Here is an 18,999-nt window from a genome sequence, read left to right as displayed (position 1 = left end):
CTACCCCTTTGTGAGCAGTCTAGGACTTTGTACACCTGCTAAGTAGGGAGAAGGCAGGGGAGGTGGCTGGTTTAAGGGAAACTCAACGGAAGTAGGGAAGACTCCTCTTGGGACCTTTGGAGTAGGTGATGCATGAGCCCAGCCCCAGGTCACCTGCCAATCTAGCTGAGGCTGGGCAGAGGTGGGTGGGAAGAGAGAAAACTGCAGGGACCTCCAGTTGGGCCAGGCCAGAGGCTGCCTTAACCAGACAGCTCAGACCTGTCTGATGGCTGCCAGTGACAGGCTAGGTTTAGGGCAGAGAAGAAGCAAGACCATGGTGGGGAAGATGTGGCCTGTGCTGTGGATGCTCTGTGCAGGTGAGTAGGCCCCTTTTCTGTCCAGTGCCCAGGGGTGGTGAGACGTGGGGACCTAGGGCTGAGGGAGAGGCTCTCCCAGAGCCTTCCCAGGAAGGGCCTCCAGCAACACAGCGGTGTTCCTGCTGGGCAGAATTACACATTCCGGGCCAGTGCCCAGAATCAGAATGGTTTTTATTTGTATATTAGTAAATAACATTCTAGCCTATTGCTGAAATGAAGAATTCAAAGTACTCTCAAGACCGTATTTTCTTATCCCAAATTAGATTATAGGATCAGACACAGAATTTGACAGTGAGGACAAAGTATTTGAAATCCAAGTTGTCCTAGAAAATCCAGGGTGTGTGGATCTAGATACGTTCATTATCTAGTATATTAACGTTTGTGTTAAAATCAGAGAAAAAGACGGGAAACTGAGGCAGAAGAGACAGTGCAACTTATCCAGTATCATTCGCAGAGCAAGAGAAGATTCAAACCCTAAAAACAAACAACAAACTAGAAGGGTCTTTTCCAAAGGCCAGAGCTCCTTGCCCCTTCTGGGACCCTGGTTATTGAAAACTCTGGGACTCGGAGCATTTCCCTCTGGGTGGGAAACCTCCCAGAATAAAATCAGACATTCATGAGTATATGGTTGAATCCAAATCAAGTGCTTAATAGCACAGTGTTGTGTGGGAACCTATGGAGTGTCTAAGATTTAGAATGGAAGTCTTGGCATTAAGGTTCCAACTATTTTGCTGGGCATCGGAAGGAAATAGAATGGAGAGAGGGAAGTTGAGAGATGCAGAGTTTGGGAAAGTTTAGGAATATCTTTGGTTTAGTGTATTTGGCCATCACCTTGCAATTCAGAACCTGTTGAGGGCTTCCAGGATCCAGCAGCAATGGGGAGGAGAAGAGCTATACAGGAAACTCAGGAGCACTAAGCCTCGGGAAGTGGAAACCCGGAGACTGGTTTAGAGCTCACTTTTTAGCATACACAGGAAAGCTCAGGGCCACGTGGCCTACAGCTCATCGTGGTTCTCCCAGGTCCTAGATACGCTCATCTCTCAACACCTGGCATTGGGGCTCTTGAGGGAAGGGTAGCCTGCTGCTGGGGAAGGGCTGGATCACATGGTTTGGGGGAAGATCTGAGTAAGATCATTAGCTCAGGCTGGCTCAAGTCCATCTGTCTGAAGGCAGAAAGCCCCTCATCATCCTCCAAGATGGACTGGTTGGCTCATTCCTTTATCCTAACAACTCTTTACTGAGCACATAGTTTGTGCAGGCGCCATAGAAGTGAGGAGGCTGGAATGATTAGTCATAATTGGGCCTATCTCAGCCATCAGATTCAGGCAAGGAGGATGCTTCAGGGCCTGAGGGAGGGAGGCTGAAGGAAACAACCCACCCTTCCCTGACCAGGCCAGTGATTCTCCCATCTTCTCCTGGTAAGCCAGAAGCTGCTCCACGCCTGCGCCACCCCAACTCCCAACACATAGCCCCACACTTGTAGTCTGGCTGCAACCCATGCATGAATAAAAAGAAGAAAATTTGGCTTAGCAAAAAGATCTTAAAACGAAATGCTCACCCAGCTTGGAGGGAAAAGTGGCCTTAACTCTGAATTGCCTGGAACAGGACATTTTGCTTCTTCCTATGAGAAGGCAGGTGGCCCCTGGGGAACGCACCCAGCAGAACAAGTCTTGGGCATGTTTTCAGACACACTGGTGGAGTGTCTTCTACCTCCGCCCCATACCCCCCGACAGCCTGCCCAGCCGAGAATCATTTGCCCACCACCGTTTCTTCCTCCATATCTTACTTTAAGAGGAGGAAGGGACCAAAGCAGTGCGACAGGAAAAGCCAGGCTTGGTGGTCAGCTCGAGGCATACAGACAGAGTTTACCAAATAGTGAAATAGCCATTGCCACTGCAGGTGAGCAAGGAAGACCTTCAAAGGTTGAACAAAAGCAACCAGGCAGTCCTCCCCACCATGCATCATGAGAGGGCACCACCACCTCCTTTGCGCAGGTAGCAGAGACCCAGGTAGGAGCAGGGACATTAGGAAAGGCTTCCTGGAGGAGGTGGAGCTTGAGTTGGGTTCCAGAGGACCTACTGGGCTTTTCTCTTCTTTCTCTTCCCATCTGACCTTTCCCAGGAATTGATTCTGCTAAGACCTGGGCAGGGAAGCACTGCACTGATGAACGGGTCCCAGGACTCAAGCGGTGTTCGAGGAAGCAGAACGTATTCATAGGATCCCATGCAGGGGGCACAAATGTAAGGTGGTGCTTTTAAACTAGAGAGTGTAAAACCAAATAAGAGTTGGTCTGCTTTTTTTTTTTTTTTTTCCTGTGAGACAGTCTCGCTCTGTTGCCCAGGCTGGAGTGCAGTAGTGGTGTGATCTCAGCTCACTGCAACCTCTGCCTCCCAGGATCAAGAAATTCTCCTGCCTCAGTCTCCTGAATAGCTGGGATTACAGGCTTGCACCACCATGCGTGGCTAATTTTTTGTATTTTTAGTAGAGACAGGGTTTCACTACGCTGGCCAAACTGGTCTTGAACTCCTGACCTCGCTATCTGCCTGCCTCTACCTCCCAAAGTGCTGGGATTACAGGCATGAGCCACTGTTGATCTGCTTTTTATGATTACCATGTGCTGACAATTCTAAACAGAGTCAGTGACACAACAGACCTCCATGCCTGGGAAATGCTCCACCCGTCCCTCCTGACACTCCACTGCCATCCCAAGGGATCAAATGGGGCTGACCCCATTGCCTCTTAACTGACTATGGTATGGGCAAATGACTTCACCTTGCTAAAGTCTTCTTGCACAGTCTTCTAGTCTGAAATGGAGAGGGTGTAAAATTCACACTGTGCCCCAACAGGGCTATTATAGGTACTAAATGAGTTTGCACATGTAAAAATCTTAGAACAGTACCTGACACATAATAACCACTCAATAAATGCCAGTTATGAGTGCAGTTATTGTTATCACTGTGGGGAAATGTAAATTACAGAAAATTAGTAGACTTTGGTGACCAGTCACCTGAGAGCTCTGAGATGGCAGACACGTGCCAAGAAAGGGAGTCAGAGGTCACTGTGGATGAATCCTAAATTATCACCCAAAAAGCTGCCATGTGCTGCCCTCTCCACAAGGCTGTTAGAGAAAATGCTCCAATGTGTGCACAAAATCAAGGCACTTCCCTTTCAGGATTTTTTTTCAGCCACCAGACTTCATGAAAGATTTGACGTGCTGCAATGTACCGCTGCATGAAAAGGGATACATAAAGAGGAAAGCTCCAGGAGAAAAAAGTCACTGAACAGCTCTGCTCAGAGACAGTGAAACCTTTGAAGACCCGATCTCTCTCACACACACACTTACTTACACACCCCACCTTCCTAGAATGAGAGAAAGCTTCCTTGTTTTTCTAAGTTAAATGAGAAAAACTCAGGAGAACTTTAACCTGGGAAAGGTGCCTGCCTGTCAGAGATGCAATCAGGATTAAAATGTCCTACTCTAGTCTCAGTCCCAGCCTCAATGGAGAAAGGATGTAATGAATGGTCCATTTAAGAGGGGTAAGTGTTCAAAAGAGGAAGAATAATAGTTTAGGCTGGTGGCTCTCAACCTTGGTTGCCCATCAGAGTCACCTGGAAAGTGAAAATACAGATGCCCAGTCTCCCCCATACCTTCTGAGTCAGGATCCAGAGGGGCAGGGTCTGGGTTTCTCTTTGGTTATTGAAAAGTTACCCAGGTGATTCTGATGTGCAGTCTAGGTGTAGAGACACAAATTGGAACTTGAGGAAAAGTCGGTTTAGTGAACAGTTGCCTCTAATACACTGCGTGTCACTTTCAGCTCCGTTTTGCGTCATCTGACTGCTTCTCTGAGTTACTGTCCAATTCCCTCAATTTAGGGGGCTCAATTGTATGCGTTCTCCCACATTAGTGTGCATACAAGTCATCTGAGGATCTTGTTAAAATGCAGATGCTTCAGTATGTCCAGGGTAGGACCTGAGATTCTGCATTTCTAATGAGCTCCCAGCGGATGATACTCCTGGTCCAGGGACCACAAGAGTCTGAGAAGCAAGGCCGTAGGGAAGAATTGGTTCATAGGCACAGGTGTGATCCTCATCTTGCCTTTGCCCAGCAGAGTCCCTTCTCAGGGCTTTTTGGTAATACAACCATGCTGCCTATTGCGATGCTGGGCACCAGGAAGCCTGGGGAAAGTGTGCCTGGCCCAGCATGTACTTGTAATCCTGGCAGTGTTTGACCTGGCTAATCTCTCCCTCGTTCCTGAAACACTCTATTCTGTTGGTTCCCATGAGACTTCCTCTTCTTGTTCTCCTCCTACATCTCTGGACTTGATCTTTCCATGTTTCCTTAGCAGCCTCATTCTCCTCTGCCCTACCATGAAATGTCAGAGTCCCCCAGGCTCTCCTATTCTCACTCTACGCCCACCTCCACTTCCGAAGCTTTAGTTGCCACCCATTCCCAGCTGACTTATAAATTTCTGTCTTCAAACTCAACATCTCTCCTGAGCTATTGTCTCACAAGTCCAACAGCCCACATGACTTCTCAACCGAGATTTGCGGAACACTGTGAACTCTCAAACTGAAAACAAAACTCATGATCTTTGTCCCCAAACCTGGGTCCCCAAACCTCTCTCAATAAATGACAAACTGTCTATTCGGGAAGGAAAACCAGAAACCTAGCAGTTATCTGTTACATTTTCTATTGCTGTGTAATAAATCACTCCAACATTTAGTGACTTAAAATAATAGTAATCATTTATTTTGCTCTTAAATTAGCAATTTGGGTGGTGCTTGGCAGGGACAGCTTGTCTTTGCTTTATGCAGTATCAGCTGGGTTGGCTTAACCAGCATTGGAAGACCCACTTCCAAGATGATGCACTCACTGGCTAACAAACTGGTATATAGTCTAGTTCCTCTCTCCAGGGGCCTCTCCACAGACGAGCTTGTACCTCCTCATAATGTGATGGCTGGATTTCAAGAGTAAACATCTAAAGAGACAAGAAGTTAAAGCTGCTGGTTTCTTAAGGCAAAGCCCAGAAACTGACCCAGCATCGCTTCTGCCATATTCTGTTGAGAAGCAGTCACAGAACCCAACTCAAGGGAGAGAATAAGAACACCTTTTCATGAGAACAGTTTAAAAGAATTTGGGTACCACATTTTACATTTTAAAAGCGCCACATCACCCTTGATCTCTTTGTCCCCCACCTACAAATTCAGATCATCACTTTGTGTGATGATTTTAGCTCTCCAGCATTTCTTCAGTCTGCCTGTTTTTCTCCATTTCCTCTGCCACCTCCTGCTCTACACTGCCTCGCCTAAGCTACTGCCACAGCTGCCTCGCTTGCCTCCTGAGTCTGTTTGCCCTTCTCCTAACTGCTCTCCACCCTGGAGCCAGAATGATCTTGTAAAATAAAATCATGACCATGTCACTACCTCTGCTTAAAGCCCTTCCGTAACTTCCCATGACTATTAGGATAAAGACTCAGATAAGGGCCAGGCCCAGCCCACATTTCTGGCTGCACTGGCCGTGTATGGTGTGATTTGAGTTGCTTGTAGGAGGGTCTTGATGGGGGCAGGAAATCTTGCTGAAAGGGCGCATAGCAGGATTTGTCCTCAACTACTTGGATGAGACAAGGAAGCTATTTTTATTTGTCCTGTATTTGGACAAGTTTACTTGGATTGACAGTGGGAGGCTAAAGGATATCATATGGGGAATCATATACCCCCAAGAAACCTCCCTGGTGCCATAGCTACACACTGGCTTGTGTTACTTTCTGAAACATGCCTCGCCTTCTGCCACCCCCTGACCTCTGCACGATGCCCTTCCCTCACACCTCTTCTCCTATTTTCTCATGATTCACTCCTGCTTATGTTTCAATCTCAGCTCAAAAGGCCCTTCCTCAGGGTACCCTCTCTGTTATATCCTCCCATCAGATGCATGACACTTGTTACTACGGTGGTTTTATATTTCTTTCTATGATTATTTATTTATTACCCTCTGACTTCCCTGGAACAGTGAACGTGTGAGAGCAGGAACTGCATCTGTCACTGCCCCACGTTGTATTCCCAGAGTCTGGCATAGTGCCCAGGACACAGGCTCCCAGCAGCCGTTTGCTGGATAGGTGTTAAGGAATGAGTGCCGACCCTTCTGAACCTCCCCTGGCAACAGGCTGGCTGGCTTCACCATTTCCTATCCTGCCTTTCCTGCTTTTCTTCCTCCTCCAGGCTGCCCCTGCTTGTCTCCAAGCTCCACGTTCCTAATCTCACTTGCTTCTCTCAGAATGGTCCTGCCTCACTTTCCTTTCCTGGGTTTGATAGATAAGAGGCGTTAGCTAGTTAGGGAGATGGATTAATCCACAGGTTAAGGTGACTTAGAGAAAGTCACTTAGTGTGTCTTCCCTGCCTCTCAGACATCACCTGCATTTTAGCAGGAGCTTCTGTGCCTTCTGTCAATGATGGAAGTTTCAGTATCTCAACAGCTGGTGTAGGACAGAGTGGACTTGCGGGGAAGTTCAGTTGCCCCTCAAGCCACCCCAGGTTGGCAGCACTCAGGTTTGGCCCTCCATCGTCTTCTCTCTGCTTGCTCTGTGGGGCTTGTCTCTGTTCCCAGATCACCCTTTCTCCTCTCTGCCTGGGGCACCAACCGTCAGGCTTGGAACCCGCCTCCTTCCTAAGGTGTTTCCCTCTCCTCTCCTACCCAGTAACCTTTGGGCTGTTTCCTCCTTTTCTGCCCTGCTGAGTCAGGGATGCCATAAACACCGGGCATGGGCAGAACATGGAGACAGACAGACGCTTCCCATTAGGGCCATCACAAAGTTCACTGGGAGAGGAGCATAAAATGTTTATCCGTTGGCTAGAGCTCACGCCCTGCACCTGCCCACCGACATATCTGTCTGCACTTGGGGAACAGGTGACACTTCCTGTGAGCAAAGCTGGCTTTCCACCTGTGCCCTGGCCCTTCCCCTCCTCTCAGGTCCCCTCCCAGGCTAAGGTCTTGCTCCATCTGGTGTCTCCTGCACTTTCAGTCTCTTCCTTGCTGGGAGCACCTTCCCTATAACCTACAAACCCACCCCTGTCTCTCCATCTTCAATCCCAGAGGGGCTAAAGAAATCTGCTCAGGATCCTCTGTGCTCCTCTGGTCTCAGCTTTCTCGTCGTCCAGTGTTAGGCGAGCTCCTGACAAAATAGGCTGCCCTCACTGTCTCTGCTTCTTCACCTCCTAGTTGGCTTTATTGTTAAAAGAGGGATGTATGTTTGTTACAGAGCATTTGGGAAATGAAAGTACACATAGAAGAAATCTCAGATTGCTCCATGATCTCAGAAGCCACAGATAACTGTTATTAATACTGTATTTTGGTATATTTTCTTCTAGAAATATTCGCTCTCTCTCTGTCTGTGATTGTGTGGGATTGGAACACTGTTGTATGTACACTTTTGCATCCTGCTTTATTCCCTTATATATGCAGTCCTGCACTGTGAATTGAATCCCTTGGGAGCTATGTCAAGTTCTACCTCCTCGATAAGCCTTCCCGTTAAATATCTTTTCCCGGTTTTAACTCAGCTCCTCCCCTCTCCCCCTACATGCCTCATTCTCTTAACACTTGCACTTTAACACTTAATTAGGCTCTATTAGGATGCTGGCTGACAGTACCCTCTGACTGCTTCCTGAGCAGAGATTGTGCCACAGACCACTCAATCAACAAGGCCTTATTAGGACCCAGCTCAGTGTAGACACGTTGCGGGTCGAGCCGACGAGTGGTGGATATAAGAGAAGTCTGAGACTCAGACCCTGCTCCAAGGAGCCTGCCATCTGTTGAGTGAAGGAGCCTGATGCACAGCCCATATCAACATGAGAACTACATGTGCCAGGGACACATCTGCCCGAAGTGGCTTGGGAAAGCTAGCCAGCAGGAAGGGCTGGGGTGGTCCTGGTGGGCTTCCAAGATGGAGTGTGGACATACCTCTGATCATTTTCCCGGTGCCTTGCACTAAACTAGGATATTAGGAGAATTTTATTGGATTGATCTGAATTTATAGATGCCTAAAGAATCATGTTGAATGAACGGTTCAACATTTATTGAGCCCTAAACCACCTCCCTCCCAGCCTCTCAATCTCTCCTGTCTCAGGGGCCAGTTGGAGAGCCTGCAGGTTGTTCCCCCTGCCTATAAAGGAAGGACAAATCAACTTGTGTGTGCGAACTGCCTTCTTCTCCCTAGAGACCAGCACTTTCTAAACACCAGAACATAGTACTTGGTCCTGGGGCTGGCTGGGTCCCTTCTGGCCTCCAGAAGCTCCTCCCTAAGAACGTGGTTTCTCTGAGCAAATGGATTTTCCTGAGTGGAGGCATTAATGCCAGTTTCCCAAGGGCTCACATAATGTGCTATGTACGCCTCAAGCCGCTGGTTCCATCAAGCATTTCATTATCCTCCAATGTATTACTTTCCATTTAGTTCTCAAGAGATCGTTTATTATCTTCTTAATAAACCTTAATTTTTTACAAGCAATCATTGAGACCTCAAGCTGGCTCTCCATATCGACCCCCTTAGGGAGGGGAAATGACCTCTCCCATTTCCAGCTGGGGTACCTTGCAGACTCCACTTCCCATCTTTGGGGCTCCTTTGGTCCTTTATTTTACTTTTGGTCAGTTTCCAGCAATTCATTGAATAGGTTCTTCCACCAAGTTTCTCTGGCTTTAAATCCTACCCATCCTGTAAGCTTAAATTCTCTATAACTCATTCATTTGCTGTCAGAAAGCACATATTGAGACCTTTTACGTGTTAGGCACTTTGCTGAGCTCTGGGGATATGAAGATGGAGAAAACACAGGGAAGTGGAGGAGAGAGACATGACAACCTAGATTGCCCGTAGAGTCCTTTATGTCCCAGGGTAAAGGATGTGCACTTTATGTGAAGTCATTCAACCCTCTCACAGCCTGGAGTTAGATAATATGATGATGCTCACTTTACAGTTGAGGAAACTGAAGCCCAGAGAAGTTAATTCAGTTGTGTAAAGTTACACAGTTAGGAAAAGTAAGAAAGAGGATGCCAACCTGGATAATTTGGCTCCAGCATCTGTGCTCTTGGCCATGCTGCTGTATTGTATAATAAAGTTTTACGAGAGAGAAGCACTAGGAGGCAGGAAGCCATGGGTAGTAGGTGACGCAAAGGACAGAGTTATCAATTCTTCTTGGGAAGGTTGAGGCATCTCCTTTAGGACAATGCATGTGCTATCACGCAAGAGATTGTTATGATTCCTTCCTTGCAAGTAAAGGCGCTTGCACTTCTAACTTGTATACTCCTGGAGGTTAACACATTGATACATTATTAGTTAGTAACACCTTACAGTAAATTAGCTTATCAGATGGATGCTCTTCTTGACCATCAGAAGAGCTCAGCCTTGACAAGGAGAGTAGAGGAGAGAGGATGGAAGAAAGAAAATGTCTACAGCATGACAGGCACAGGGCAAAGGGAGTGACTGGATGGGAGAGCCACAACTACTGGGAGGAGGGTGGGCTCTGGGCAATGGAGACGTGATACTGAATGCCGACCTAGACAAGGAAGTAGAAAGCGAGGGAGCTGGAAGACTCTAAAAATGAGCTTCACTTCTCAACTTCCTCATCCCAGCTTAGATGTCCTACCTGGTGCTTTGGTCTCATTCACTGAGTACGGATGCAAAGACCCCCAGAAGAGAAAATGAGGGAAGCAGTGCTAATAAGCATAAAGCCTGTGGAAAGAAGTAAAAGAAACTGGATTTATTCCAGATGAAAGTGAAAAAGCTGGTGATTGCAAACATCAGAAGCCTCTAAACCTACAATGGGAAATTATTAAAAAGTCCAGCCAGATGTCTTCATTGCCAGTAATGTCAGAACAAGAGGCTATTGACTGAATGGGTGGAAAGGCTAGCTATGAAGGATTCCCAAGATGGCTGTTGGCATAAAGTTTTTAAACACAGAATAACTTCTCGTCTCAAATTATGGAAAATCTAAGTGTGCCTCAGGGCATGGGATGAGCTTTTTAAGATCCTTCTCAGGTTTACAAATAACATTGAAAGAGTGCTCCATATTTGTGCAATATTTCTTTTTTTGGAGACGGAGTCTCGCTCTGTCGCCCAGGCTGCAGTGCAGTGGCATGATCTTGGCTCACTGCAACCTCCACCTCCTGGGTTCAAGCAATTCTCCTCCCTCAGTCTCCTGAGTAAGAACTACAGGCGCACGCTGCCATGCCTGGCTAATTTTTGTAGTTTAGAAGAGACGGAGTTTCACCTTGTTGCTCAGGCTGGTCTCCAATTCCTGAGCTCAGGCGATTCGCCCCCCTTGGCCTCCCAAAGTGCTGGGATTACAGAAGTGAGCCACCACACCCGGTTGGTTTTTTTCATTATGAGCTTGTTCTTATTCATTCATTTCTATTTCTTCCTTCACAGGTCTAATAACATAAAATGGATTTTAACTCTCTGTTATAATCTCTAAAATTGATCTATTCTTTAGTTACAATGATTGGCAATTACTATTCTTTTTTGACAGCTCACCCATGGTGATGGAGAGTGTTGCCTCTTGTGATTAACTTCTACCAAGGATGCACCTCCACAACCGAGTATGAGATAAGGAAGCAGAAGTGGCTCAATATGAAAAATATTTGTAATAGTAACCATCATTTATTGATTATGAGTTAGGAACTATTCTAAGCAAAGTACCCATTTCATGTCACTTAATTCTCACACAACCCATTTCTCAAAGGAAAACTCTGTGGCACAGAGAGCTTAAAGAAACTGCTCGTGGTTATACATGTAGTAAAGAAAGGAACCAGAGTTCCAACGGAGGCATTCTCATTCTAGAACCTATGCATTCAAATTCTATGCCACGCTGCCTCCTGAAATGGTCATGGAGAAGTTGTGCGATACAGAGCGGTACACGCTCCGGGATTAAAGTATCGAAGGGATGTTTCTGAACCAGAAGAAAGGGAGAGCTGGGAGACAGAAAGAATAAGTGGTAGGAGTGGTTGATGGGAGTGTATTGCCCTCCTGGGAAGGGGATGTTCAGAGAATCTGAATACAGCCAATTCGGCCATTCCATTTGGCGGAGTCTTGCCTCTCACAAGGATGTGAGGCTCCTGAGAACTGTGAGGTGCTAGAGAATAGCCGGTGTTGTTTCTATGCAGTTGCCAGCCCTAGTTCTTTTCCTACATAAAGGTCACATTGAATTCTCTTTTATGAGCAAATACTGTACTTAGCATTCGGTTAAGAGGATCTAAGTGTATGTGTGAAGGTAGTCTATGTCCATTAACTTTGCCAGGGTAAGAAGATGACTTTGTGGGCATCTATCTTATCTCCCTGAGTAGAGCAGGGGGCTGGTTTTATATGCTAGGCACATATTAAATACTTGTTGGTTGACTGAAGAAAGCAGAAGAGTTTCTGTGACAAGATTGAGGGGTGTGATGTGGTCAAGGAACAAAATAGGAAATAGATTCTGCTGACAGCCAAGGAAAACACCATCCCCCGGTCCCTGCAGGCAACAATTAGCACTTTTCCCTGACTGTTGAGCAGCAGCCCTATACCCTCACTAGGGCTGCCTCTATCTGAGGACTTGCCAGCAGCTCTGCCATTTGCTAGCTGTCGCATCTAGATAGAGCAAAGGGTTTAACCTTCTGGAACCTCAATTATGTCACCAGTAAAATAGGGAAAATACAAATGTCTATCATTAAATAGAGTATGAAAATAAATGAGAGACTATCTGTAAAATACCTGTAAGGTGCTTGTACCATTGAGATGTAATTAATATAACATGAGATTAACAGTAATTGAGAACACTCAATAGAGTGACTCATTTTTCATCCATTGGTGGTTGACTTAACATCCCTTTAATCTTGAGTGAGCAGGTAATTAGACACTCCATTGTCTAAAGGAATGACTTAGTGGGTTGGTTCTCTTTGATTCAAAAGTGAGAATTGTTACTATCAGATAGAATGTGCTTGAGTTTGGGGGACCAACGGTGCATGGGCCATTTAGGTTCTGCCAGTGGCAGAAGTCCCTTAATGTGTAGTCTGTGGCCAGGGTGATAGACAAGAACAGAATCAGTGTAAAGGTCATGGAGAGGCTTGAGAGTGGTCACCCTGAGGACAAAGCTCCAGGGAAAATGCCCTGGTCCAGGCAAGGACAGGAGAGGTGAGGTAAAGATAGGTGGCAGTTACCATGACTACACCAGGCACATGAGGAATGATATCTAGATGGGCTGTCTGCTAGAGCTGGGAGCTGGGCAGATGGCAATAGAGGGCTCCATTCAAGCAAATAACCTTTTGATGAAGGGTGACTTGTTAGTAATGATGACAAATGTGTTTTCTTTTCTTTTCTTTCTTTCTTTTTTTTTTTTTTTGGAAATGGAGTCTTGCTCTGTCACCCAGGTTGGAGTGCAGTGGTGCAATCTCAGCTCACTGCAGCCTCCACCTCCCAGGTTCAAGCGATTCTCCTGCGTCAGCCTCCTGAGTAGCTGGGACTACAGGCGTGCACCACCACAGTCAGCTACTTTTTTGTATTTTTAGTAGAGGCAGGGTTTTACCATGTTGGCCAGCCTGGTCTTGAACTCCTGACCTCAGGTTATCCATCTACCTCAGCCTCGCAAAGTGCTGGGATTACAGGCACCAGCCACTGTGCCCGGCCAGCGACTGTTTTCTGATAGATGAAGTGGGTGGAAAGACCACCAGTCACATGGAGGGTCATTTGATAAGTCCTGGCCACTTTGGAATCACCTTCTGGAACAACATCAGTGACTCAGGAAGCCAGCATTTGAATGAATTTTCAGGGGCTTCTGGCACTGGCGTCACCATGAGGAAAATATGCAAATGCCAGAGGGGTAACCTGTCTTTTGACATCTTCCTGTCTCTCTCACTCCCAATATCCAATAATACCTGACATATAAACTCACCCCAGGAGCTCACATGGCCCTCACTGCACAGTGCACATTCCGGGAGGGTGGCTGACTTTCACCTTATGAAATACTGCATACTGAAGTATGAACAACCCAAATGCTTCACTGTTCCCCAGGAGCGATTTGCATTTTGAAAGAGAAGTGTGTTAATCCAGTTAGAATTTGACTGGATAGTGGAGTCTTCCAGCTGGGGGGGTCTTCAGCAGGATATTTGCCTTCTTTATGCTGTACCATCATCATGGGAACACTCAGAAAGAACTTGCTCATCCTTCTGCCACCAAATCTACCAGCCCACTTGCATCTTTAGCCACATCCTGTTACAGTGGGTGGACAGCAGCCTGGGATCCCTTCTAAGGTCTGTCCTCCCATAGCACCATACCCCCAGCCCCATTTGCCCTACAAGGACATCATTTCTGTCCCCATTGTCTCTTGGCTCATTCTGATCATCAACAAACAGTGTAAATATATTTTTAAAATCATCATACACATATTTTGGAAAAAAGGGCATAAACTCCTCTTGACCCTATAGCCTCCTTTAGCTGCTACAGTCCCCCTGCTCTCTCCGCTTTCCAGCAAACACTGTCTGCTTCCTCTTGTCCCATCAGCTCTTGAACTCACTCCTTTCAGACTCTATCCCCACCACTCCACTGCATCCACTCATGCCAAGGTCACCTCCGTGTGGCCACATCCAGTGACCATCTCTCTGCCCTCAGCTCCCTGGTTGAACATGTCAGCAGCATTTGAGTAGCTGATCTCCTTTGCTTTCAAGAAACTTTTTCTGCTCTTGGTTCTCTTCCTATCTCCCTAGCCAGATTTTCCTACTTCTCCCTTACTGATTCCTCCTAATTTCCTCCATCATGAAGCACAGGAGTGTCCCAGGGTTCAGTCCCACATGTCTTTCCTATCTTCATGCACTTCCTTGGTGATCCTCAACATCCCCTGACCTTAAATGATGGAGAGCTGGTGACTCCCAAAGTTGTATCTCCATTACGTGCCTCTGTGGCACTCCAGACTCACATAATTGCCTCACTGCCACCTCCACCAGGGTGCCTAAGGAGCATCTCAAACTTTGCAAGTCCTCAAACAAACTCCTGATCTGCCCCCTGAAACTTCTTCCTTCCCTGTCATTTCAGTAAATGACAATTCCATTCTTCCAGTTGCTCAGGCCAAATCCTTCTATCTATTCCTGACTCCTGTTTTCCTCTAACACGCCAAATCTAGCCTGCAGTCAAATCCCATTGGTCCTACCTTCTAAATACATTCCAATTTGCATCACTTCTCACCACCTCCACCACCATCACCTGTGTCTAAGATGTTAGCCCTCATCTGGACTATTGAAGTCAACTCTTGCATGATTTCCCTGCTTCCATTCTTGTTCCCCACCCCACTCTGATCTGTTCACCCCACATCAGCCAGAATGATCTTTTAAAAATGTATGTCAGGCCAGGCATGGTGGCTCATGCCTGCAATCCCAGCACTTTGGGAGGCTGAGATAGGCGGATCACCTGAGGTCAGGAGTTCAAGACCAGCCTGGCCAACATGGAGAAAACTCATCTCTATGAAAAATACAAAATTAGCTGGGCATGGTGGTGCATGCCTGTAATCCCAGCTACTCAGGAGGCTGAGGCGGGAGAATCACTTGAACCTGGCAGGAGGAGGCGATTGAAGATCGGACCACTGCACTCCAGCCTGGGCAACAGAGCGAGACTCTGTCTCAAAAAAAAAAAAAAAAAAGTACATCAAATATATTTCCTCTGCCTAAATCTCTCCAGGGCATTTTCACTTGATTCAAAGCAAAATACAAAGTCCTAAATAAGGGCTACATTGCTCTATGCAATCTGAGACCCGCCACCCCCGGCAATTTTTCCACTTCATCTCTCCTCCTCACTCACTTCCCTAACACTACACCAGCTCCCTTGCTGTTCCTTGTGCATGGACGCTTAAGCTGACTCCTGCCTCCCTGCCTGAACCTTGGTTAGCCTCTGCCTGGAAAGTTCTCACCACTGGGATCCAGATGGCTCTCTGTGCCAAGCATCTATTCTGTATAACAAACCACCCTGAAACTCAGTGCTTAAAACAATAACAATTTTTATTTTACTCTTGAGTCTTCAATTTGGGCAGGGATCTGCAGGGCAGCTCAGCTCTACACCCCTTGGCATTAGTTCCAACAGCTGGGCAGCTGGGTTTGCTCACTGCCATGTCTGGGAGTTGAAGTTGGCTGTCCCAAAGGACCTCAGTTGGTGTCCCAAACACCGACACTTATCTTTCCATGTGGCTGCTTACCTTCCTTCAGAATGTTGATGGTTTTCCAGGGTGAGCATCGCAAGGGACCAGGTGAAGTGAATGGCCTCTTATGAGTTGGCCTCAGCGCCACATAGCATCCCTTACACTGGAGTCACAGGCACACCTGGGCTCGAAGAAAAGGAACACAGACCCCACCTCCTGAGGGAAGAGAGGCAACATCACGTGGCAAGAGTATGTGTGATAAAAGATACTAGTGTGGCCACATTCTTTTTCCTTACTTTGTTCCGATAAACTTAGATGAAATAAACTCCTGTGAGAATAGAGTCCATCTCTTTACCTTGATATAATCTTATTCATAAAATTCTTTACCACATACAAATGTTCCATAAATACTTGTTAAATAAGAGAATACATCATCATCACAACCAAAATGATGGCAGGTAATGTTTATTGAGAGTTTTCTATGTGCCAGGGACTAATAAAAATACTTACCCATAGTATCTCCATTAATTTCCCCAATAACTCAAGGACATAAGTGTTGGAGCTCCTGTTTTATTGATGAGAAAACTGAGGCTCAGAGAAGTTGACACAGCTGGTAAGAGGTAAGGCTGAGGTTCACAGCCAGGCAATTCATGATGCTGTGGGGTGGAGTTAGGTGGACCGAGGCACATGTGTTTGTCCTCATCACAGTCTTGGAGGAGAAGCTGGTTGCCAGGGCCAAGGTGGCCAAGGTGGCCGCAGCTGTGGCTGGAGGTGCAAGGACAGCCCTGGGCATTCCCTCAGTGGTCCAGTGGGCAGTGAGTGGGTATGTCTGTCCGTGTCCTTTACTTTTCCCTTCCACTGCCTATTTTCTTTCCAGTCAGGGTGACCGTCAATGCCATCTCTGTGGAAACTTCGCAGAATGTTCTCCAGGCTTTGCACGGAAAGAGTGTCACCCTGCCCTGCACCTACCACACTTCCACCTCCAGTCGAGATGGACTTATTCAATGGGATAAGCTTCTCATCACTCATACGGTAAGGATGCTTTACAAGTTCAGACATCGTGGGAATGATTATCACCTGACCAGGACCTCTTAGAAGGCAAGCGCTATGAAGTCTTTCCGTAAATGATAGAATAAACACTAGGACCCAGGCTGGGGTGGGCGGGGAGGGAGCAGTGAATGTTGGACTCATGGAGGGCCAGAGTATGTCACCTTTATTTTGAAAATGTCACCTGCCCCTAAAATACCTTTCTCGTGGCCAATCTCAAATGACCTAAATCGTATCATGTGAGTCAGTCACTCTTTTTGATTAGCATAGCCCTTGCTCTGAGGCCAAATTTTATTTTATGGGTTTTATTTTCCTGTTTGGATTCTTTTGGGAAGTGTGGAGGAGTTTTGTTTTATTTTCTATTTCTGTTTTTAAATAGATACTATAATCTCATGATTTGAAAATCAAAACCTCATAAAAAGTGTGCATTGAGAAGGCTCATTCCCATCCCTGCTTCTCCTGTCTCACCCACCCTGTTCCCACACCCTCATCCTCTATCCTCCGCTCTCCTCCACCCCCAGGCAGGGCATATACAAGCATGAATATATGTTTTTATGGATGCATTTGCATATATGAATATGTATATTTACATGTACTACACACATACTATTTTGCATTCGACTCTTAATACATCTTGGGCTCTTTGTGTATATGAATATATTTATCTATCTCATTTTTCAACATTGCATAAGGCATTTCAATTTATGAAGGTACTATATGTATCATGAATGGACATTTGGTTTGTTTCTTATATTTTGCTGCTACAAATAATGCTGCATAAATATAAATACCCTTATATGTACCTTTCTCTAGATATACATATGCATAATAAATTATTAAAACTCTGGGTCAAAGGGTATGTGAATTAAACATTTTGATAAATAACATCAAATTGTTCTCATTAAATGTATCCCAATCTTTATTTTCACCACCAACAGTAAGGGCACCTATTTCTCCAACACAGAGCATTCTCAAACTGTTTGCTATTTGCCAGTCTGAGAAGTGAAAAAGCATCTCATTCATCATCAAATTAGCATTTCTTTAATTATAAGAAGTAGAGCATCTATTCATAAGTTTAAAAGTGATGTCTCCTTTTAAAACGCAAACATGCCTGGCAGAGATAAGCATTAGGTCCCCGACCTTAGAGTGGGAAGACTTAGCTCTTTCCCTAACAGGAAAGAAGGGGTGGCCTAGAACACTCCAGGCCTCGAGCAGCAGGACGGATGGGGAAAGAGAGCAAGTCTGGTCAGATGCATCAAGGGACCATGATGGGCCACAGCCACCTGTCCCGACTGCACCCAGAGTCCCAGGGTAAAATCCCAGAGAGGAGAGCTGCTGCCTTTAGCTTACAGGAGCAAACGGGCACCTTCTCTTGCCATCACACGTATTTAGCAGGCCAGACATGAGGTCTCTGCCTGACAGTTTTCTGGGTGTTAAGGTAGACACTAAAGTTATTTTATTGACTGCTGGGTCCCTTACTTCCAGAAGGATTTCAGGCAATTGCCTTGAGACGCTACAAGAGTACAGAGAAAGGGTTTAAATACAGCCCCTCAAGGAGATTATTGTGACAGGTCCTAGCAGGTCTTCTAGCCTGGGGGAGATCCAGGGAGGAAGCCTTAGGATATCTATGATGGGAGGAGCGTTAGCGGGCAGAGGGTCCTGGTCAGAGCCAGTCAGGGTCAGAAAAGAGCAGAGATGGGAAAGACCAGTATCCGTGGACTGATCCACAGCCTGAGACACCCTTGCATCTCCCATCTTGTTTCTCCCTCACTTCTCTGCTAAGCTTCCTGAAAGAGCTGTCTGCCTCAACCAGGTCTGTTGCCTGTGGTTGGGCAGATTGCACCCTGCACAGGGGATGTGCTTCATTAGCCAAGCCATGTATCCCAGTACAGGTTGTAGAGCCCCTCATTCTAATTTGCACAAAGCACACTGCATGCACAGACGTCAGACTTGATGTCGGGTCTCCACGTTCTCTCTGTCCATCATGGTCTCACTTCTATACCTAACGCTCTACAGAAATCAACAGCAACCTGTTTTTTTGCTCAATTCAGTACACTTCATTCGGTCATCTTATTTCATCTCTCATTAGCATTTCACACCGGCAGCCACTTTCCAACCTTAGAGTCTTCTCGTCTTGACTTTCTGGCAGTCTTGTCTTGGCTTTTCCTCTTAGCTCTCTGACCTCTCCTTGACCCTTTGAATGAAGTAACTTGGAGACTTGCCATTTCTCTACTTATTTATCCTGCGTGGCTTCATCTAGCCCACGTCTCAGTGAACATCGACATGTCATTGGCTCCCAAACTTTCATCCCCATTTGCATTAAACTGACCCATCTGGCTCTTACTGACTCCTCCACCTAGATGGATCTCTCACCAACACTCCAGACACCCCATATGTAAAAAGAACGCATCGTTTATTCATAAAACTTTCCCTTCCTTTGTGTTTCCTCTCTTGGAAGTGACAT

General features: G+C 46.3%; 1 protein-coding gene across 1 annotated transcript in view; it reads left to right on the top strand.

Annotated features, from left to right (window-relative positions):
- Positions 1-18,999, top strand: part of GPA33 (glycoprotein A33 (transmembrane)) — a 39,567-nt gene continuing 20,568 nt past the window's right edge. The window contains exons 1-2 of the mRNA XM_011933381.1: positions 1-356; positions 16,366-16,520. Of these exons, the coding sequence (XP_011788771.1) occupies positions 266-356; positions 16,366-16,520 (246 nt within the window). The 5' untranslated portion in view covers positions 1-265. The remainder of the gene's footprint in view (positions 357-16,365; positions 16,521-18,999) is intronic.

This window comes from Colobus angolensis, unplaced genomic scaffold, assembly GCF_000951035.1.
Source record: "Colobus angolensis palliatus isolate OR3802 unplaced genomic scaffold, Cang.pa_1.0 Scaffold126, whole genome shotgun sequence".
Taxonomy (NCBI): Eukaryota; Metazoa; Chordata; class Mammalia; order Primates; family Cercopithecidae; genus Colobus; species Colobus angolensis.
Note: the sequence above shows the minus strand (reverse complement) of the source record. Positions and strands in the feature narration are given on the sequence as shown.